The sequence below is a fragment of the Dermacentor albipictus genome, unplaced genomic scaffold, assembly GCF_038994185.2.
Source record: "Dermacentor albipictus isolate Rhodes 1998 colony unplaced genomic scaffold, USDA_Dalb.pri_finalv2 scaffold_102, whole genome shotgun sequence".
NCBI classification, from domain to species: domain Eukaryota; kingdom Metazoa; phylum Arthropoda; class Arachnida; order Ixodida; family Ixodidae; genus Dermacentor; species Dermacentor albipictus.
Window position 1 is genome coordinate 64,613 of NW_027225656.1, and position 23,003 is coordinate 87,615.

The 23,003-nt window shown below is 42.8% G+C and overlaps 1 protein-coding gene across 1 annotated transcript; it reads right to left on the reverse strand.

Moving 5' to 3' along the window:
* Window positions 1-13,586: 13,586 nt before the first annotated feature.
* LOC139053370 (uncharacterized) lies at window positions 13,587-21,191 on the reverse strand. Its single transcript, XM_070530382.1, has 2 exons — window positions 19,942-21,191; window positions 13,587-13,777 (listed from the first exon to the last, which is right to left on the reverse strand). The coding sequence occupies exons 1-2, from the start codon at window positions 20,213-20,215 to the stop codon at window positions 13,587-13,589; spliced, it is 465 nt and encodes a 154-aa protein (XP_070386483.1). The 5' UTR covers window positions 20,216-21,191.
* Between the last annotated feature and the right edge of the window lie 1,812 nt (window positions 21,192-23,003).

A 23,003-nucleotide genomic window follows, 5' to 3' on the forward strand; every position in this document is an offset into this window, starting at 1 on the left:
AGCCACGTGATAACAAAACAATGTTAGAGAATGGTATACATGTACAAAAAGAGAAACGTAACAATAATTCATTTCACTCAGGACACACATCTAGATAATTGCATTTCTTGGTCACAAGGGTCACAATTTAAGCCTGGCTAATACATTTCTCTCGTAATTTGTTGATACATAATGTTTCAATTATTTCGCTCATTAATTTGTTGCAATGATGGGAAAGCATAAGTGTGTCATTGAGCATGGGGTTACATCCGCATGAGTGACGGTAACTGACCAAATAGTAAGGCAGTCAAGACGAAGTGAATGGATAGTGGTGCTTCTGCACTCTCGTGTTACACCTCATCACAAGATAACGGGATCAGGTATACCAAGTCTAGGGAGCAGCATACACACTTGGACGCATGTTTTGTTTGACAATCAGATTTTGCTTTTTCTGTTTTTACCTTTTTACACTTCGTGCAGCCTGATCCCAATGGAAAGACAAGCAAGGTGGCTGGAATTTGGAATGTGGAGAATAAAAACGGATGGCATGTACACATTCTTACCTTTTGATGAGCAGCCAGTCATCAACATGCAACAAGTTTGGAGGGTCCACCTGTTCTCCATGTCTTTATGGAGAACAGGTAGTCTAGCCATAAAACATATCTATAAAATAGGCCTATCCATAAAACAGCATAACAACAATTTATTATTACATTATATTTTTTAAATTTATTTATTTGGCAAATACTATCAGCCTTGTATAGGCTGTGACATGAAGTGTGATATAATGTGCACCTGCTTACCTTTCAGTACAGCCCTTTTCCTTGGCAACAATCTACTTTTCAATAACAAAACTGTCACGTACTTTTCTCAGTGGTGTAGATATGCTGGATATATATACAGTGTCTTCAAAGTCTTAAATCATAGCATTGCCTCCAGTTGAAGGCTTAAGCTGCAATGCTGCAGTGCACATGGAGTGCCAGCTTCCAAACCATTGTGCGTAAGGGCTCTGGAAAGGCACAGAGTGCTTGGTAAAAGACCACACCAGTTCAAATGCTTTATCTTCTCATCTCCTCATGCATTTTAGCAAAGACAAACATCACTTATAGGCTTGTAATTTTAACAGCAGATATATTTTACACTCCTATACAGCAAGTAATTTTAAGCCTGTATACAGCCAATATTAATTATTTATAGCAATCCATTTTTAAGTGTTAAATGTATCATGAAACATTCATGGCATTCTTTAGTCATTCCAGGCCCTTGTACTATTAAACATCAGACATAATCAGACAAAAAGGGACATCAGCATAAAAAGAATATGCAAGGCTCTGACTTGCCTAAACTTGACCATGATTGCTACAGAAAGGTAGTTTTGGCACTTTTAAGCACCTGGCAGCTGGAACTATGCGCCAGCTAGCACTGCTTTAACCAGCACTCCCACTCCCACCACTGCATCTTAGGTTATATAACGACATTTATATAATGACCAGTGTGACATTTTTAGAGGCATTCACCTGCCGTACATTGTGTTACCTGTGCACATTCACAGAGAACTAACAGTTAATTCTAGCACGCAAAGAAATGCAAACTTTCGTTAAAAATTATCTATGCCGTAAGCTGCGCACATATGCTGTTAAATAAAAGAGTCACGTAAAGGTTATATTGATGCTTCTTTATTCCCAGTAAAGCGAATAATGATTGCAGTGAACGGACCTTTATGTATAGGTATTAACCATAAGGCCAAAACTGCCTTTCTGTCACAATCATAGTCAAGTTTAGGCAAGTCAGAGCCTTGTGCATGTTCTTTTTACCCCGATGTCCCTTTTTCTTAGCACACTGCTATGTTCTGGTGAAGCTTTCATTTCTACCACCTGTAGTATTGTCCTTACAAACAAAATAATGCAACTTGTTTTTAATTTACAATGTTCTTTCTTTATTTTGATTTTTTTCATCAAAACTTGACATTTGAAGTGAATTGTAAAACTGATAATTTGTGATACAAGAACAATATTGTGCAAAGTTGTTGAATAGGTTAAGGTCTCAGAGTCTACCAAATTTCAACAGGCTCCACGGATTGGTATAGTTGATAAAAAACCGTAGATATAGCAACTTTTGAAAATTGTAGCAAATTAAGCAGTTATGCTAAAACACTAGTAATATATTGTATTTCACATTGTTAATTTCCAAGAATGCCTTGTGCATGAAATAGGTGCCTCCGCACTGAGGAGTTTCCCAATTTTTTTTTCCTCCTAAATATTCATTTGGCATAGAAGTCATGTTCACTTTCATGCTACTGAGTGATACTATGTGCATAAAATATAAAATATTCTATCGAATCTAAAATATAAATTTTTTGACCCCTGTTGACCTCTCGTGTGATCACGCAGCATGGAGACGATGGAAACTGACACAATTTAAACATCATACGTGAGACAGGTTTTCAAAGTTGTCTGCATTCCTGCATGCTTGACTGCAAAAGATGTCTAAATGTGTAAGCGTGGTGCTGCCACATCAGCACACAGCAGAGACATTAGTGATGGCCAAGGCTTTACTAGCTATCGAAATAAAGCTTTACATGTTGCCTTAGATATGATGTGCATCTTATAAGTATGCAGCACTTTCCTGTGAAAATTGATTTAAGAGAGCAAGATACCTTTTGCCAACAATTGAAGCAAAACAAGTAGCCTCAAGGCAGCTTTTGTAGGCTAAAATAGCTTCACTTGTTCAGGGAACATGCTGGTTTACCCACACAGGTACTAATGCAGCCTATACTTTCTAATAAAGCACATCTCATAGCAGCTGACATCTTTGCCTAACTTCTTTCTTTTCTCATCACAAAGCCATCACATATGAACCTCGAATATTCTCATAGTAATAAATGAGAGCACAAAAGTACACATTAGCCTGCCCGTAGTTTCCAGGCCTCAATTTTTCTTCTCTTCGATGCTGTCTAGAATCATCGCCAACTTTCCTAGATGATTTTGTGGGGCAGGATCTGATCGCATGCATAATTAGTGTCTCACAGTCTTGCAATAAGCCTTTCCTTCATGTCAATTGGACAGGTGTGTGCATATAAAAGAAAAATAATTTTTAATGCTGTAAATGGGTTGATGACGGCGATCCATCCTACGTTGCCCTGAAAATCATAGCCTCGGTAAATTGCACAGTGTCCTGTAGGCATCCTGATATCTCACGTAAGAAATAGCTGTATAATTACTTCTAAACATTATTCTTGTATTAGTGCTAATATAAGTACAGTGCCATACAGCAAGAGGTCAGAAAATGTCATTATCTTGGGAGGATCTCTGTATAAATGAGAAGAGAGAGCTACAACTAACAGAGAGATCAGTTATCGTAGCTGTCTTACATGCTTGCACAGAATGACAAGTTCCATAATTGTGCTAAGCTGGGCATGCAATTTACGCATTTGGATTGAGATAAGACTTGATTCAGTACCATTATTGCCCTCACTTCTCAGATGGTGAAATCTAGTATAGCCGACCGCTGAGCACTCGGTCAACGAAACTGTGCTTGATAGGTGATACATGGTGAAATTTTAAAAAACTTGCAAGTTGGTGTGTCACCTCAGAGTGAGCTCTACCAGCACTTGGTTGAATTCCGTATACTAAGTCCAAAGTCAAGGTCGATGACTTCCAGACTGGCCTAGGCTAGTTCGAGCCTGAACCAGAAGAATGAATTCCAAGGCTAAGGAGAGGTAGCTCATTAATTGTTAGCATGACTGATGGGTTGATTCCTACCTCAAAGTCAGTTTTGAAGACTGACCTTACTTCTCCTTATCTTAATTGTTAGTAACATGAATGCAGCAGGACTTTCTTATATATAGTTGGGGACCAACACTCTCTGCATATTCAGTGAGTATGTCAAAAGCATTTTGCAGCTGTTAAATTGCATATCAAGATTCCCATACGTTGATCAAATCGTCATGTCATCAGCATAAATAAAGAACGCAATGCTTGTGATGTCTTGAAGCCTCCATGCAGGACAAATGATGAACAGCAAGGGGGCCAGAACAGAGCCATGTGGCACACTGTGGTTTGAAGCACAGCTAGGATCCAATATGAAAACAATTTACATGCACACTAATTCTTCTCAGACTCAAAAATATGAGTACCACTTTTGTTACCTGCTTTGGTAGACAAAAGTCTTCCATGTTTCAAAAATTACCTAAATTATGTTCTGCATTATTGCATGCATTGGTTGTATCAGTTGCCACCACCGTCCACAACTAGTGGCTGTGAGGGGAGACAAGCAGGACACCACCTGACAGGAGAGACAGGCCATCCTCTGTGCCTAAGTACAACCTGAATCCAATCTGTACTGCTGGGTACATTTAATTTTTATATTCAAGCTCCCATGTTTTTCAAGGTGCATACATGGCCATCATTAATTTCATTAACCAATTTATGTCTGCTTCAGGATTGAAAGCTTCAGTCATATCCTTGCCTTGCATTAGCTGACTCCATTCTGGGCCAGTGAGTTATGCTATCTCGAATTACACCTCCCAATCCTCTGCTGCACATTGGTGCCCTCCTTTCCTCTAGCACCAATTTTGGTACTTTTATAGATTATCAGGTAACTGTCTTGTATATTATATATGATGACTGATAATTTCTAGTATCATCTATTCCTTGTTAATATATAGGATATTATACATCACGCTGCAGATAAAATTTATATGTCCAGTAGCAAGTATTATCAGTGCAAATGTGGCAATGTATAAAAGACTGAGTGAACAGCAGCAATGCAAGGAAATTAAGTGATGGTTGATTGGCTGTGAAATTAGATGCATGCGGGGGCTAACCCACAATTTTTTAATAGAAAATTTGCCACATGTATTGCGATTACAAGCCAATCTTGCAATTTCATAATAGGAGTGTGCAAATATTCAAAATTTCGGATATGAATCAAATAGTCTTTGCTATTCAATTCGTATTTGATTCGAGAATTCACTATTTGAAGTTGTCGAATAGTACATTTGTTTTGTTCGAACACTGTAAAAGACAACAACACTTCTTGCAGTCTACAAGGAGGAAGACTGATATACATGAAGAATCGTTGAATGGTTATAGTGCAGGACAACTGTGATTGTTGCGCAGATGATCCAGTTTCTGAACAAAGATATGGAGGAGGTCATTTACATGCTATAGTTGAGTATAAGCATGTCGTGCCTTAGGAAGACTTTGCATTTGCTCTGTCTAATTAGACAAAGCAATTTATTGTTTGGTCAATCTCTCCATATGCTTCGATTCCTTCAAAATGATATGCAAGGCTGCAGTATTGCCCTTAACTCCTTCACTGAGCTGTATACTCTACTATACTCTACTACATGTGTTTGGGACATGCTGTTCATTTTCTTTCATTTGTGTCATGGTCATTGTGCACAAGATATGATTGTGCTTTCCTTTGCTTCTCATTTACAAGCTTCCTAGTTGACTTGACATCTAGTTGTTAATGGCACTATACGCATCCAAAAAGGCCAGCAAGTCTGTTTTTCCTTAACAGACTCTACCGCATTTTTCATTTCGTTATTTTAGAAATTGGGAATATTCAATATTTGATTCGATATTCAGAGGTAATTTTTCCTGAATATTGCAATCGATTCAATCAGAAAATTTCATTATCCAAGCATGCCTATTCAATATTAAAGCTGCAACAATAAAATGCTTAGGTTTCAGTGCATGAGAATAATGTCATTTATAATTGCTGAATGTTGTGGCTTACGTACTGCGTGCATAACTTTGCCGCTTATATTATAAGCAAGAAAGGCGCAAGAAGATTGCTTGGAGGCAGGGGAAAGCTGAAAAGTGAAGCTTGCTTGACATCATGTCAAGCATTGAGGGCCCCTAGATGATAGTGATGGCTGGCAGCCAGCTCAGGTATAAAATTGGATTTGTCTTATTTTTTTTCCTCAGTGGCTCTGACGAAGTGACATAGGAGCGCTGCGCCAAGAAGGCTGCAGCAGAGAGAGCTCACAGTGCTTTGCACAAAGGGAGTGACAGACTGTGAGGAGTTGAAAGATACTTCTTAATTTTGAGAGCTGATGCTATCTTGGCATACATATGCTATTATCTGAAAGTTGCACATATCTACTAGGAGTTCCTTGAGATTTTCAGTTTTTTTTATACATGCTGTGATTTGTGTGCAAAAAGGCATGGAATGTTTTCGTTCATCTTATGAATGAAACCACTTTTTATTGATTCACTATTTTTGTATTTTACTAAGCATACAAGCCGTAGAATCCTTAAGTTTTGCAGTGACGTGCATAAATGTTGATATAACTAATATTGCATTGCACAGCACTTCCTTCGTTTCAAGCAGCTATGCACAGACATGCGTGCAATGACAGAATGAATGTTTGCATTTACCGTCGGTGCTCAGCGTTGCCCATGTATTAATTAAGTTTACTGATACCTTTAGCTACTTCTGCTGCAAGATTTATGGCAACGCTTGTGTAGTCTTGTTAAGCTTGACGGAGCTGTAACGACATCACCTGGTCTGCCTGAAAAAGACACATTGAGGTGCAAACTTGTGCACAGTGGCACAAAATGTTTTCACTTCACATCACGCGCAAAAGCGCCACCTGTGCTTTCATGGCATTTCATGCAGCCGTACTTCTGCCGCGGGTTTTACCTCAACGCTTGGGCGGTGCGGTGAAGTTCGACAAGTTTGTTATTATGTCGCACGATATGACCGAATTTCACGCTTTGAGACGGCATCTTGAGCGGAGGGCCAGCAAATGGTTACATTCACCTTAAGCACAAGCGCACTGTGGAGTCACTCGTTCGATTCCACGATGTGTTTGCGTCTGCCGAGGGCTTTACCTCAACGCTTGGGCGCTGCGGTGAAGTTCGACAAGTTTGTTATTATGTCGCACGATATGACCGAATTTCACGATTTGAGACGGCATCTTGAGCGGAGGGCCAGCAAATGGTTACATTCACCTTAAGCACAAGCGCACTGTGGAGTCACTCGTTCGATTCCACGATGTGTTTGCGTCTGCCGAGGGCTTTACCTCAACGCTTGGGCGGTGCGGTGAAGTTCGACAAGTTTGTTATTATGTCGCACGATATGACCGAATTTCACGCTTTGAGACGGCATCTTGAGCGGAGGGCCAGCAAATGGTTACATTCACCTTAAGCACAAGCGCACTGTGGAGTCACTCGTTCGATTCCACGATGTGTTTGCGTCTGCCGAGGGCTTTACCTCAACGCTTGGGCGCTGCGGTGAAGTTCGACAAGTTTGTTATTATGTCGCACGATATGACCGAATTTCACGATTTGAGACGGCATCTTGAGCGGAGGGCCAGCAAATGGTTACATTCACCTTAAGCACAAGCGCACTGTGGAGTCACTCGTTCGATTCCACGATGTGTTTGCGTCTGCCGAGGGCTTTACCTCAACGCTTGGGCGGTGCGGTGAAGTTCGACAAGTTTGTTATTATGTCGCACGATATGACCGAATTTCACGCTTTGAGACGGCATCTTGAGCGGAGGGCCAGCAAATGGTTACATTCACCTTAAGCACAAGCGCACTGTGGAGTCACTCGTTCGATTCCACGATGTGTTTGCGTCTGCCGAGGGCTTTACCTCAACGCTTGGGCGCTGCGGTGAAGTTCGACAAGTTTGTTATTATGTCGCACGATATGACCGAATTTCACGATTTGAGACGGCATCTTGAGCGGAGGGCCAGCAAATGGTTACATTCACCTTAAGCACAAGCGCACTGCGGAGTCACTCGTTCGATTCCACGATCTGTTTGCGTCTGCCGAGGGCTTTACCTCAACGCTTGTGTAGGGCTGTGAAGCTTCATAAATTCTAATAACAGCGCATGGTCTGATAGAATTTCATGCACTAAAGCGTTTAATTATGTGTGGAGAGGCAATGAAACTTCATACTGCGCTCGCAGCTTCACAGGCATAGGATATTTTTTATATCAATGATAATGCTGTGCAGGTTTCTTTTGATGAATGAATAAGTGCTCTTTAGAGAATGAATGGTAATCATGCTGTGAAGCGTGCAGCAGCAGTCATCAGCCATAGCCGGCGCTTTTTCGAATGTTTTATTATGCTTCTGTAAATTGAGCCTGTACCTTTGAGTTTATGCTTCACATAAGACTTGAGTGTGATTCTCTCACAGGAAAAGCGTTTAGCAGGCTTGTGCGTTGAGAAGCCGTAAACAATGACTGACCTAGAGGGAACGTAACGTATTGTACGCATTGGCGCTGTGCATCGTACGTAGCTGACCGAGCATTGGATATGCAAAGCGGGTAGCGATGTCGCAGAACTTTCACTTGTTACCGCTTCTAGCAGAACCGGCGCGTAATAATAAACAAATGAAATGCTGAAACTAGCGGTAACGCCCACATTGTTCAGGTACGAAAGAGATCCGGGCAAGCATTGCAAGTCAATCCAATCCTCTTATGTCCTAGCGAATCGTAGTGTTCGTGAGTTCGCGTCTCTTATGCGCGTTGTTTAAATTTGAAGCGTGGGAGTCGCTTCTTAATGCTTTTCCACAATGATGAGTCTGACGGTGAGTTTTACGATGCGGTTACAAGTTCTACAATATTTTTATCTAAACAAGTGCGTCTGCTTTCGGCTTGCTATAACTGTTCCTCGTCTGGATGGACAAGTAGCGCGTTTTGCAAACAGCATTTCTAGTGCGGGATTAGGTACTGCGCCCGAGAAAATTTGCGCTTATTATGTAGTAGCGAATAGTTATTGCTGCTCCTAAACAATGAGTCCACAGCGCCGCCACTGCAAACTAACATCGAATTTACGCGCTTTGGGTGTTCGCACTGAAATGTGTGCCGATGTGTGGTGCAAGGGAAGTCCCTGTACTCAGTTTAGTAGGAAACTCCATGCTCTTGCTGATGGCTGAGTTCTTTCATAGCATGGAGCATACCGCCCCAGATGGTGCAACGTGTTCAGTTCTAGTATCCGTAACTGGAGAACACCGAGGCAGCTTGCCCTAGACGCGGGTGCACTCGGCCGCTGTTTTAGAGCGCAGCTCTTTGGCGTCCGTTCCTGGGTTTCGCGTCGGCGTTTTTGCTCCATCGCCATGCAACCGAGTAATCCTTCGTTGAACCGTTTTCTTCTGTATCAAGCCACTTCCTCCTGCCCACAGTGGCACCATTTCATACAGCATGATGCTGCAACTCATTTCTCTGTCCTGCTTGCACTCAGCACCCTGTCATGTCTTTCCCAGTGAAAGCTGCATTAATTGATGCACTAGGCATGCTTGAACTCGGTTTTAGCTCTACTGAAACTTTGCTCAAGCAAAGTGGTATCGTGACTGTTCTACTACCATTCTTCCACTTCGCACCCTGCCATCCATTCTGAAAGTGTGACACCTGATTTAGTGTGAACACATTTTGATGGAGTTTTTAATATATTGATGAATTAACAAGACCTTGCTCCACTAAGCTTGAGCAGGCTAAGCTGGGTGTGCCAGTCGAGTGAGCATGATTTCTTCTCTGCTCATAATGCCGACATACATGATTGGCAGACAGGTGAAAGGTTGGACTTAAAAAACAGTGGTGTCACTTCTAGGGGCTTGACACATTAAGAGATAGCATTACATATTATGTGCATGACACATTAATGCATGATATAAACAGCTGCAAGGACCCACTAATGGGATTTTACTGGGACAATGTTAGTTTATTACTTTGAATGTGATATCACTGTAGGTGAACTTCAACCGCTTTGAAGGATCTAGCAGAAAATGGAGTCTGATCCCAAAGGCAGTGCAGTCTAACACATCATCTCAAAGTACCAGCTGTCAAGAGGGAAGAATGCGAGAAACTGGCACGTTTTGCACGCACCAGATGTTTCAAAGAGTGACTTTGGCACAAGAGAAGTGTATGTGCAATGATGTGTTAACGGTTAGAACACAGGAAGTAAAATATGGATAGAATTGAACATGCTCTCAGGAATGGAGGAAGCCTAAAAGCAGTGAAGAAGAAACTAGGAATTGGTAAGAATCAGATCTATGCGTTAAGAGACAAAGCCGGCAATATCATTACTAATATGGATGAGATAGTTCAAGTGGCTGAGGAGTTCTATAGAGATTTATACAGTACCAGTGGCACCTACGACGATAATGGAAGAGAAAATAGTCTAGAGGAATTCGAAATCCCACAGGTAATGCTGGAAGAAGTCAAGAAAGCCTTAGGAGCTATGCAAAGGGGGAAGGCAGCTGGGGAGGATCAGGTAACAGCAGATTAGTTGAAGGATTTTGGGAACACTGTCCTAGAAAGATTGGCTGCCCTATATCCACAATGCCTCATGACCTCGAACGTACCGGAATCTTGGAAGAACACTAACATAATCCTAATCCATAAGAAAGGGGACGCCAAAGACTTGAAAAATTATAGACTGATCAGCTTACTGTCCGTTGCCTACAAAGTATTTACTAAGGTAATCGCAAACAGAATCAGGAACACCTTAGACTTCTGTCAACCAAAGGACCAGGCAGGATTCCGTAAAGGGTACTCAACAATAGACCATATTCACACTATCAATCAGGTGATAGAGAAATGTGCGGAATATAACCAACCCTTATATATAGCTTTCATTGATTACGAGAAAGCGTTTGATTCTGTCGAAACCTCAGCAGTCATGGAGGCATTACGGAATCAGGGTGTAGACGAGCTGTATGTGAAAATACTGAAAGATATCTATAGCGGCTCCACAGCCACCGTAGTCCTCCATAAAGAAAGCAACAAAATCCCACTAAAGAAAGGCGTCAGGCAGGGAGATACGATCTCTCCAATGCTATTCACAGCGTGTTTACAGGAGGTATTCAGAGATCTGGATTGGGAAGAATTGGGGATAAAAGTTAATGGGGAATACCTTAGTAACTTGCGATTCGCTGATGATATTGCCTTGATTAGTAACTCAGGGGACCAATTGCAATGCATGCTCACTGACCTGGAGAGGCAAAGCATAAGAGTGGGTCTAAAAATTAATCTGCAGGAAACTAAAGTAATGTTTAACAGTCTCGGAAGAGAACAGCAATTTACAATAGGCAGTGAGGCACTGGAAGTCGTAAGGGAATACAGCTACTTAGGGCAGGTAGTGACGGCGGATCCGGATCATGAGACAGAAATAATCAGAATAAGAATGGGCTGGGGTGCGTTTGGCAGGCATTCTCAGATCATCAACAGCAGGTTGCCATTATCCCTCAAAAGAAAAGTATATAATAGCTGTCTTACCAGTACTCACCTACGGGGCAGAAACCTGCAGGCTTACAAAAAGGGTGCTACTCAAATTGAGAACGACGCAACGAGCTATGGAAAGAAGAATGATGGGTGTAACATTAAGGGATAAGAAAAGAGCAGATTGGGTGAGGGAACAAACGCGAGTTAATGACATCTTAGTTGAAATCAAGAAAAAGAAATGGGCATGGGCAGGACACGTTATGAGGAGGGAAGATAACCGATGGTCACTAAGGGCTACGGACTGGATTCCAAGGGAAGGGAAGCGTATAAGGGGGCGGCAGAAAGTAAGGTGGGCGGATGAGGTTCAGAAGTTTGCAGGGACGACACGGCCACAATTAGTACATGACCAGGGTTGTTGGAGAAGTATGGGAGAGGCCTTTGTCCTGCAGTGGGCGTAACCAGGCTGATGATGATGATGGTGGCTAGAACATTGGGCCGTTTGCTAGGATTCAATCCCACCAACAGTCACACACTTCTTTATAGCCTTATGGATGTATTTCACCCACTTTGGAGGTGGGTTGAGTGTGTACGATTGTGTCACAGTGTGCATGAAATCACAAGTTTGTGGGGAGGTACAAGTTATAGGAAGGTCACTTTGATAAATGAGTATGTGCAAGATTACACATGCATAGAAATGTCACAATCATCATAACCTATTGCATACTTAGACAGTTAGCAGTGCTATGTTTTAGTCTAGCTTTTTTTAATTTGCTTAAGCTCAATGGCTGGAGAAACATTAGCACATGCAAAGAATCCTCGAAACAGAATTCTGTGACACTCTGCACATGACCTATGGGGTTAGGCACGGGGGAAAGGGGGTGGGTCAAGTGCATAGTTTCACCGCAGCATGGTAGGATGTTTAGTGGGGCAGTCAACGAATAAATTTCTGCGCTACGTGTATGTTAAGTGTGCTCTACCAACTCTGAAATGCCAAGGAAAGAAGTGTGTAGTAACGTTCACATGATTATTTACATTTCTTTCTTGGTGCAGAGAAAAGGCACTTCAAGCCATACGGGTTCACTTTAGGGTGGAAGCCTTAGAGTACCTAGAACACCTACACGTGACCTGAAGTATCCAAACAACAGGGTGATATGAATTTCAATGTGGCAAAGCATGCTGTGTAAGTCTTAGTTTTTATTGGTTAGCTTAGCCTGCAGCGAAATAATAAAAAGCCATAAATTTCTAGTCGCTTAATCACGAAATGCTTGAGTTGTGCATGTTTACGTGTTTTCTCCACACCACATTTTTTTTGTAGCTTTTCCTCTAGATGTTTAATACAAATGAGCTTTCACTTTGCTACTTATATAATTGAAAATTGTTGCATGCTCAACAGTGTTATAGTGTAGTGGAAGTCAGTATGTGAACAAAGAATGGGAAGGTTTATTTAGGTGAGTGCTCTACACCAAGTTATACCAATTGTGAACTTGAAATTATTTTTATCCCTCAGATATGTCACCTTTTCATACCCATTTCATGTAGTGAAGCAGGTTACCTTTACATAGCTCTTTTAATCAGCGCAGATTTCTCTGCTACATTAAAGTAACATTTAGATGGGCTACACTGTTGTACACCATAAAAATGTGCTGTATTCTTTCAGTCAAACAAACTAAGAATAACTTTGAATTAATATTGAGGCTGTTTTCAGGTAACATTCAAAATGCCCTTTTCTAGACGTTCACTGAACATCCATGTAATATCCACTTGTCTTGCAGCGAAATGTCTATGGGATACTCAGAAAATGTCCTAGAAAAAAAAATGTACGCATAGTGCACGCAAAAATGTAATTTGGATGACTGAATTGTGTTACTATTTAGGGTATGCTCAGATTAGGTACAGGGGCCCAATACTTGATCACCCATGCAACAGTGAAAGACAATCGAACAGTAAATGTGTGTTGTGCTTTTCGAGTTTATTGCAAAACAGTGTAATCTGGACTTGAGTGTTGGGTTGTCATAGAGTGTTGCCCTTTAGCATGAATTTTTTAAACGCTGTCTCTGTTCATTTGTGTTCATAACCAATAAAAATTGTAGCCAAAGCTATACCTTGCCTCAATTTTGACAGTGACAAGCACTTGATCAAGGAGCAGTATTTCAAAAGACTTGCCTAGGAATTAATTGGCACATACTTAACGTAGTTAGTGCAAAAAGAAACTTGTGTGTAGGCTAGTTTGTCCTTCAACATGGAAGCCAAGTTTTGCTGCATAGCTGATCCAAAATACTACTAAATAAATGCGAAGGCACTCAAGATGGTGCACAATCATCTTCTGTGTTTCATATTAACTATGCAGTGCAAGTTGGTTTCATAGCAGGTGAGTGTTATGCATCTGCAAGAAAAAAGTTATAGCTTATATGCTGCACTGGCCTGTTACATACACAATGCCAGCTTTGCAAGAAAATAAATATGTATAATCAATCTTTTATTGGCAGAACCATTACAGCAAAATATACAAGTCTGATTTTCCACCTTAGGCAATAGTGTAATATTTAGATAGAGGTACAGACGCTCCTGATGACTTGATGGTAGTGTGAATGCATGCAGCTGGTACATCAGTGGACCTGTACAAGAGGGAAAAAAACGCAGGTGAAGTACAAAGGATTAAAAAGAATCTGCAACTTGCACTCTCAGATGAACATGTCACTGTGACAACCTGAGTGCTGCTGTTGAGGATTTTCTTAGCCTGTTGGTCCGCGGGCACAAGTGCCTGTCTTGCATGAAGCTGCTTAGCGCAGCTTCCTGACAAGAGTTTTCTCTATCCGCCACCCGGGAACGCGCTCTGTAGCGGTCAGGCTCCGCCGAGAGACTTGCGGCAACGGGAAGGTAATGGGGCAATGTCAGTACAGATTTCGGTTGCTAAAGCAGTACCAGACCGACGGCAAGCAAATTTTGTAACACAGTTGAATATCCAAAATACTTGCTACTACTTAGAAGCAGATTGATCAGGTTTTCAAATTGAATAATACAAAGTGAACCTGCCCACATTAAAGCTTCAACCACAAGAAACACATTCCTGACGGATTGTTGACGCCAGCTGCCATCGTCAAGAACGATGAGATGCTGGGGTTGATGCTCTAGATGCTGAATTGTGCCCACATCAAATCAAATAGCCGGCCAAAAATATGTTGTAAACTTGTTCCTTGTGGTTGGGCCTAAGCAGTCCCGATGCCGCAGGTAACCATAAAGCAGTTGCCTAGCTGCTAATGGATCTAAGTTAATGCATTGATAATGAACAAATAAACCTCTTAACAGCATCGAAGTATACAGGCATATTGCTAACGGGGCTCTGGAACAACAAAAGTTTCACATCACCGGTTTGTGTCAGTGTTTACTGGTAGCTTGTAGATACACTGAAACCCAATAATAACAAACTGGCCTATGCACTAAAAATAGGTTCATTATATCAGGTAATTCTTTAAATCCAAATGCGCCTATAACGAAAGGAAACAGACTTTTGTATTGTGTTTGTCCTATATGAATTTGTTGTCCTCAGTGGAAAAATTAAGTCAGAGTTACCTGCACTTTTGTAAACAAAACCATGCATAGTAGACAGCAATCTTTAGCCTTAAACAGTTTGCCAGTCACTCAAAATAGAGACTCGATAGGAGCTTGCTTGAAGTACACTGTTGGTATGTTTCCAAGTATTCTAACATTTAGGCACTATTTAAAAAAAAAGTTCGAAAAAAAGGCTTCTGTTACAAGTGAGTGTTTTGCATGAGTATCAGTCAGGAAGTTTTGTGTGTACAATATACAGGATAATTCACTTTATGCTGGTTTGTTATAGTCAGGTTTGGCTAAAGCCGTACAAAGAGAAAAATGCTACGTACTACAAGTGTGGATTTTTTCCTTGGCCAAACATGAGTTAGAGCACACAATTATTTTTTTATCCATATCATCTGGTAAAAGGCGAAGGCATTCCCTGTGAAAGGTTTTTGAACAGTATGCACAAGAAATGTCCAGTACTTTTCTGCCATACAGCGGTTGCCTGCATACACAATGCAACTCATAAATACAATCTTTTGGCCGCACACGAGTAGTGGGGGAGCTTGTGAGTGGAAAATCTTCCATGTTGCCTTTTTGTATGCATTTCAGCAAATGTCTGCGCAGCATACTCTGATTAAGGTTTAAATTTTCTGGTCTCCTATCTGATGCTAAATAATACATATTTGCAATTGCAAACAAGCCACAGTCAAGCGTGTTGCACTGGTTTTGTGCCCCTTTAGTGCAAATGGTCAGCGTTGGTGACTGCAATTTTAGCATGTGACAGATTTGCCTGACGGCATCAGAAGGAGTACCTTGGTCAATTGAGTCATATACAAAGACTGTGTTTTTATCAGCCTCAACATTGGTTACCGTAAGCCAGTGATCGGGATTTCGGACATGCAAGATTTGAATAAAAAGGCTTTCTACTTTAGTAAATAGTAAACGATGGCCAAGTAGCACATCTTGAAAGCCATCCCAGTGAGAAAACTTTTGATGAATCAAGTATTGTGCTACGTTAATCACGCTGTCTGATATTGAGGTGCCCTGTACTAAGGCATTTAAATCGGCATCTGAAAGAGAGTAGCGTTTGCAGACATTTAACATGTCTGCTGTCACCATTGCAAGGCTTACCATTTGCTTTTGCGATGGCAAAAACTTACGCTTAACAGCTTTGACTTTCTTTGGCCGTCCTCTTCTTGCTTTTACCAAAGGTACAACAAGTTTTGTACTATTCGAATGCCTGCAACTGCTTGTAGCAGTCGATTGGGGTAATGGAGCTGGTGTACCTTGTAAGCTAACTGTAATTTGATTACTAGGAAAGGTGGTTAAGTTTCTGAAGAATGCCTCGCATGATGCAAGTTTTTCCATTAGCTCCTTCTCACCACAATTAGATAATACATTAGCCACAGTCTTGGACATTTCACAAAGCCTCTTGTAGGTGTAAGAATACTTTTCTTGAGCAGTGTCGAGCTTCACAGATGGCAGCAGCTGAATGCTGCTTGTCACCACTGGTGTGGCACTTGAGACCATGCAGCTGTCACTCAGGAAATGATCCTTACACCACCTGTCCGGTATGCATGCTTTGTCAAAAAGGTCTTGCTGGGCAAAATGGCGAGCTGCTATAATGTGTGCCAAAAGCGTAGCAGTTTGGGCGAGTTGGTATGTCATGGCTGTTTTAGGCTTGTAGCGCAGCTCGGAAGAGCAAAAAAGGAATAAGGTAGGGGTAATCAAAGGGAACGGGAAACAGAGTGAGCGCTAACTTCCAACTGACAGTTTATTTCGTGACACGAGACTACTTATACACTCGGCAAACCATATGACATCAGGAGATAACAAAGACATGAAGCAACAAAACCGATAGTGACCAAGTGGTAACATTCAGACAGCCTGTGGCTGCAGTCGGAGATACGCCAATTCAGTGTTTGATAATGATAATGAAGGTGAGCTTACACATGCATGGCCCAGACCAATGATAGCCTTTGCTTCGATGATTTCTCTTGTGAGCTGATTACGACTGCGACCAAGAATGACGCATTCCTCTAAGACAGGTTCGCAACCACACGTTTTGCAGTGCTGCGCCAGAAACCCCCCAGCTGTAATACAATTCTTGGCATTATAACGATGTTCGCGCAGCCTGTCATTCAGACATCGCCCAGTCTGTCCAACGTAACATTTTCCGCACTTGAGTGGAAAAGAATAAACGACACAATGTGTGCAATTAACAAACTTATTTTTGTGGTTCTTATCACAGGAAAGAGGAGCTACCTTATTGGGATTAGTGAGTTTGCAAATCCTCATTAGCTTGTTAGGGGCAGAAAAAACTACACGAACATTCGCTCGCTGGGCGATTTTCTTAAGATTATGCGAGACGGTGTGAATATAAGGGATGACGCTAGTCCTACCCCTAGTAGTTACAGGATAATCTGCGTGCTGGTTGTCTTTTCTGTCTTTTTCTGGTTTGCCGAGTGTATAAGTAGTCTCGTGTCACGAAATAAACTGTCAGTTGGAAGTTAGCGCTCACTCTGTTTCCCGTTCCCTTTGATTACCCCTACCTTATTCCTTTTTTGCTCTTCCGAGCTGCGCTACAAGCCTAAAACAGGTATAATGTGTGCACAAGGCAAACTGTACTGATTATAAAAAGCACACATGCAACGCGTCAGGCATAATGAAACACTGTGCTCAGAACTTGCTGAAGCCACTACATAAGAATTAGCAGTGGAAGTAACCAAATAACCTACTTCTTTAAACTGTTTATACTGCTCAAGTACTTTACTTGTGGCCTCAGAAGTGCAATTACGGGCCAAGTCTAGTTGAAATTGCTCACTGACATCATTTACATTTAAGTTCAGCTTCATTTCCTTAAACTTGGAAAATTTTAGAGATAAGAAATCCTTCTCAATATAACTTACTAATGCTTCTATGGCTTGAACCAAATGCATGCTTGAAGTGAGATAACTTTTAATCTTTTGATTGTGACACTCAATGCGATTATTCGTGTTATTACCAAATGTAGGAAGTTTCTGCCGATATGCATGTACCCACATTTCTTTACAGGAGTGCCAGTTCTGCATGTAATAAGAAATAAAATCTTTAGGCGCCATAGCTTCGAGCTCAGCAAGCCTGTCTAAGTAGTCCTGCACAGTGAAGGAATAAACAATTTTTTTTAACAGAGGGAGTAACTGATCACGCTGCAGTCTAGCTTTCTCATTGACTTTTTGCTGAAAGCATTGCAGCACATGCCATGTACACAACAAAATTTCAGAATTAGGAAGAATCTTAGTCAAAATGCGTAGCTCGTTCATGTCTTTATCTATCATGACTACTCTGCAAGCAGATACAATGAACAGGTTAAACTCTGCAAACTTGGCAAACATAGCCTGCACAATTTCAGTCGTTTCATTCCGCAAAAAGGCATAACACACAGGTCTCCCGCGGCCTCCACCATCTTCAACCAATATAGAGTACAAGATATAGCCTTCAATGTTTACTTTATATGTTCCATCAATAAATAAAATCTCTGGGTACTTTTCCAAAATCTCACGCATGTGCGTTGTCTGAAGTAGCACAAATTGCAGGTTATTACTTTGATTCTTTTCATAGTGAATGACCCAGTTTGGATTATTTGCTAACAAGGTGTCTATTTTTTCCAAGACCATTTCTCCGTGAGCCTGCTCATTGCAAATAGGAATAGAAAACCTTTGCTTGTAATTGTTAACATCTTTTGTAGTTAATTTCTTGCCCGTTTTCTGTTCGACCAAATTTTTAAAATACTTTGGGCCAATATTACATTTGGCAAAATCAAAGAATTCTACCTTCTCTGCATCGTTTAGAAGCCTGCTTTGAGGATACAAGTCATAATACTTCGTGGCGTGATTATGCTTAGCTTGCAGCTTGGTTATTTTGTAGTGAAGAGTAGGTGATTTGCACAGGCTTACTGAAACTGCCATTTCACAACCAGTACCATTGTATGCTTGCTTGGGTCGCTTTCCTGTGCCTCTTGGTTTTATAGCACGACCATGAACACAGCTATATGAAATCCTAATATACTCAAACTCTTTAGATTCTGTTGCAAATGGACTTCTATGAGACCTACTTATTGTGACTATGTGCTTGCCCTCCCTGCACCATTCATCAAAGATTTGCCTAAAAGAAATAAAATTATCAAATGTTGCATTTAAATAAACTTTGCTGCCTCCACCATGCAATAAAGTGACAGTGTTAGGAACTCTGGTTGTGTTAGCACCAGCTCCTTCACAAACAGCCTGGGCATCAGAGCTGGCAGGCCTGCAGCTGGATGTCAAAGCAGCCTCACAACACCTACCTCGCGTGGGAGCAATTCACGCAGCTTTGTCAAGGTCACCAGCCTCTGTGCCAGGATTGCTCGTCATCTGCCCTCCATCTTGCATTGTTTCTGACCTACAGCATTTGCAGACAATGACCTCATTTGGAACACCATTTATGACAGGTCTGCACTCAGCCATAGCAACTACCAAGCAGTCTTTATTCTGCCTGCTAGCCACATGCTGCACCTTGCCAAAACTATCACAAATGGCGTCATGAGGGGCACTGGCTTGTCCTTCAAGCTTGCTACCAGAGACAGCAGAAGGAGCAGACTCAGACTTTATACTGTCAATGCATGTCTGTTTCTGGCTTACAACTGCTTTCAAAGGTGAAGCGAACTTCAAGAACTTGGCAGCTGTCACAGCAAGAACTTTGCCTTTCCTGTCTGCAGCCAGGTCACAGCTCCATTCTTGCTTGTGCAGTGCTGCAGCCTTCCGCCTCCTCCTCGATACTACCACTTTCCACTCCCCGTCGCCACAGTGGGGGACAGCCTCTGGCACAGCTGCTTCTTGAGCACTGGCCTCTCCTTCCCCCACAGGTGAGCACACAACAGGAGCACTCTCATGCTTTTGTGTGGCTCTCCTAGTTTTCCAGACACAAGTGGTGCTTGCACCTCGACCAGGGATCATTGGCTCAGCAGACCTCCCCTCGGCTTTTCCCCTACTTGGTACACTTGTGCCATGGAAAGTGGGGGAAGGCAGGCTGTCCCAGGTGAACCAAGCCTTGCTTCCCTTGCAACGGACACGGACACCGCCAACAAGTGAAAATCCAGCACCTTGAAGGGTTCTGGTAGGCTGGTTGGTGCCGTGCCTCTGCAAGGGAGCAGTGCTGGCTTTCCAGACAGGAGCTGGTGCTGTGGAAGGTCCACTTGCTGCATGCGAAGAAATGAAAGTATGCAAACCAAGCGGGGGAAAGTCAGCCTCGGAGATGGCAGGGATGCTGTCCTGCCGAGTCCAACTGGTCCATGAAGAAGGTGCCTGGGTCTCCTTGTAGGACTGCTGGATGCGGCTTCTCTCCAGATGGATGGACAGGGTGCAGGCCCCCTGGTACAGGAAGTCTGCCAGCACCTTGTTACCAAAGGGGCTCGGGTGGACACCATCTCTGCTCAGGCAACTGGGCCAGTTGTCCACGAGACCACCCAGGAATGTGTAGCCACACTCGTGGCAGTACTGCATCAGGGCACTGTTAATCTTTTCGTAGTTACCATTCAGGTCATGCAACCATGAAGACAGCTTCCCATGAGCTGTACTGATTCTGCCCCCGAGGAAGAATGGCAGAAAAAGCTACATGCACCATGAGATTTCTCTCAATGATCCCCTGAGCGAGCTGGCGATACTTGTCCATGCACACGCTGACACTGTCAACAGTGTTGTTAGTGCCAACGTGCACAATGACAACATCAAAACCAGCTAGCTTGTCAGCAATCATTGACAGCAAATGCTCAATCCTTACTCCTCTATGCGCGGCAACACTGACTGACAAACTACGACGCGATGGGAAATACTGGTCCGCGTATTTCACCATCGAGTCACCGGCAACCAAAACACGTGTCATGTTGCAAGCAGTGCAATCTAAAATGACACCTAGAAGAAAAAAAAGACTGCGAGAAAATAAATCTGAGCTTTTTCACAAACGAAAGGAGGCTACCTTCTAGTCGGCACTATATATACGTTGAATCCGGGAAATCCGCGCTAGGGTTGAACAAAGCAAGCGGTCGCGAACAAGGACAGCAAGATCGGCAAATACGCGACTAACACAATCAAATCTGAGCTTTTTCACAAACGAAAGGAGGCTACCTTCTAGTTAGCACTATATATACGTTGAATCCGGGAAATCCGCGCTAGGGTTGAACAAAGCAAGCGGTCGCGAACAAGGACAGCAAGATCGGCAAATACGCGACTAACACAATCAAAATACCATCAAAATACTTATTAGAATAGATATAAATAACGCTAGCAAATATAAAATAACCCTGCAAAGCAGCTTTCGCGCATATAAAAGGATGATGTCAGAGGCTTGCGTGATTGCAGCAGAACCAGGCCTTAGGTCCAGCACCAGCGGCAGCAGAAAAGCACGACCCGCAAGCGCGGCTGACGGGATGCGTACTGAATGTCACGTGCGAACAAATAATCAAACCGCGCGCCCTCGAAAAAACGGAAATACGCGTGCATGTGACGTTGACATTTAGTGACGTCACTTCCGTGCGTTGCAGGAGTCGATACTGTGTGGGGTCGTCTGGGGAGCACCGCGTTGCAGCAGTCTTTGCCTATTTTGTTCGATACGCGTTCTGTTCAGTTGCTGCAACGTCACAAAGTTGCAGTATGCAAAATTTGTGACAGCGGGGCGGACAGAGCAGCCAATCAGGAAGCGGTGACCTCCCCGTAAGTTTACCTCCGTCACTTGTCGTCTGCTTGCAAACAGTATACTACAAAGCCAAATGTTTCTCGTCTTCCAATTGAATGAAATCTTTATCTAAAAAATGTATTTTTTCTTATCAAGCCCAAACACGTTTTCAAATAGTAGTACGTGTCACTATACACCACGGCTTCTGTGCACTCCACAAAATGATTCTGGTGATTCTGGTGCCCATGGCGAGCCAGGTGGCGAGAAGCCAAAAATGAAAGCAAAGCGACGGACCGAGGCCCTGCCATACGTGCACAACTTATCTCACCGCTTGAAAAAGATTGGGCGCAAAGCTGTGGTTAATGTAGTGCTTACTGCCCCCAAAAAACTAAAAAGCCTCTGCCGACGTGTCAATGGTGAAGAGCCGATAAACCAGGAAGGGTGCACGATTAATCACTGGCATCGCTTTGTGGAGTGCACAGAAGCCGTGGTGTATTTAATACCTCTGAAATGTGGAAAAAAGTATATAGGGCAAACTTCTAGATGCACAAATGAAAGACTGAAGGAACACAAACTTAGCGTCGAGCAGGCAAGCAGGAATCTAGGCATACATATCAGGGATTGCCCCTCAAAAGATTGCGCCGCAGAATTCAGACGCTGTAATGTGCTGAAAAAACACAATGACCAGCTGGTCCGGGAGATAATTGTAGAAGGGCAGCGGATTGGGCGAGTTGGTGTTGCATGGTAACAATAATTGTGGCAGCCGAGATCACCAGACTTCGTGACCAATGCGTTCGCACGCCGTCCTTGTTACTGACAAAAAAAGAACTTGAGTTTTTGCACGTGCAACCACTATCTTGAGTGCAAAAAAGAAAAAAGTGCATGTTTCACATGATGTGCGATCACGTGACTGCGACACGTGTGGGCAATGGTGCAGTGGTGGGCAATGGTGCTGGTGATAAGACTTTTGTTCATAGCTTTTGTACCATCGACTATCACCGACCGGAAGTTATAAGAAGCCGTGTTTCTTTCGGAATAAACGTTGTTGAAAGTCGGCGCTTGTGGTGTCGTCTTGTCTCGTCTCTTGTCTACATTTTGCGCTGTTACTAGCAGGACGCACTTACCGCCTTAGTCGACACAGGGGCCGATTACTCCGTAATGAGTAGACACATCGCCGCCCAGTTGAAGAAAGTTAAAACTGGGTGGGAAGGCCCTCAAATTCGAACCGCTGGAGGACACCTCATTACGCCGACTGGAATCTGCACGGCAAGAATTACCGTTCATGACCGGACTTACCCTGCCACCTTCGTTATCCTCCAACAGTGTTCACGAGACATCATTCTTGGCATGGACTTCCTGAACCAACACGGCACAATCATAGACCTGAAGTCAAAATCAATAACGCTGTCGGAAGATCAAGCGATACCGCTGGAGAGCCTTCCTAGTCACCGCGCCTTGACTCGAAGATCAAGTGAGCATCCCACCTGGCTCCAACATTGTTATTTCGGTCGGCACCGAAACACCTGCTGACGTAAGAGGCGTCATCGAAGGCGACCAACGTCTACTGCTCGATCGCGAAATTTGCGTCGCAAGAGGAATCACTCGACTGCACGGAGGAAA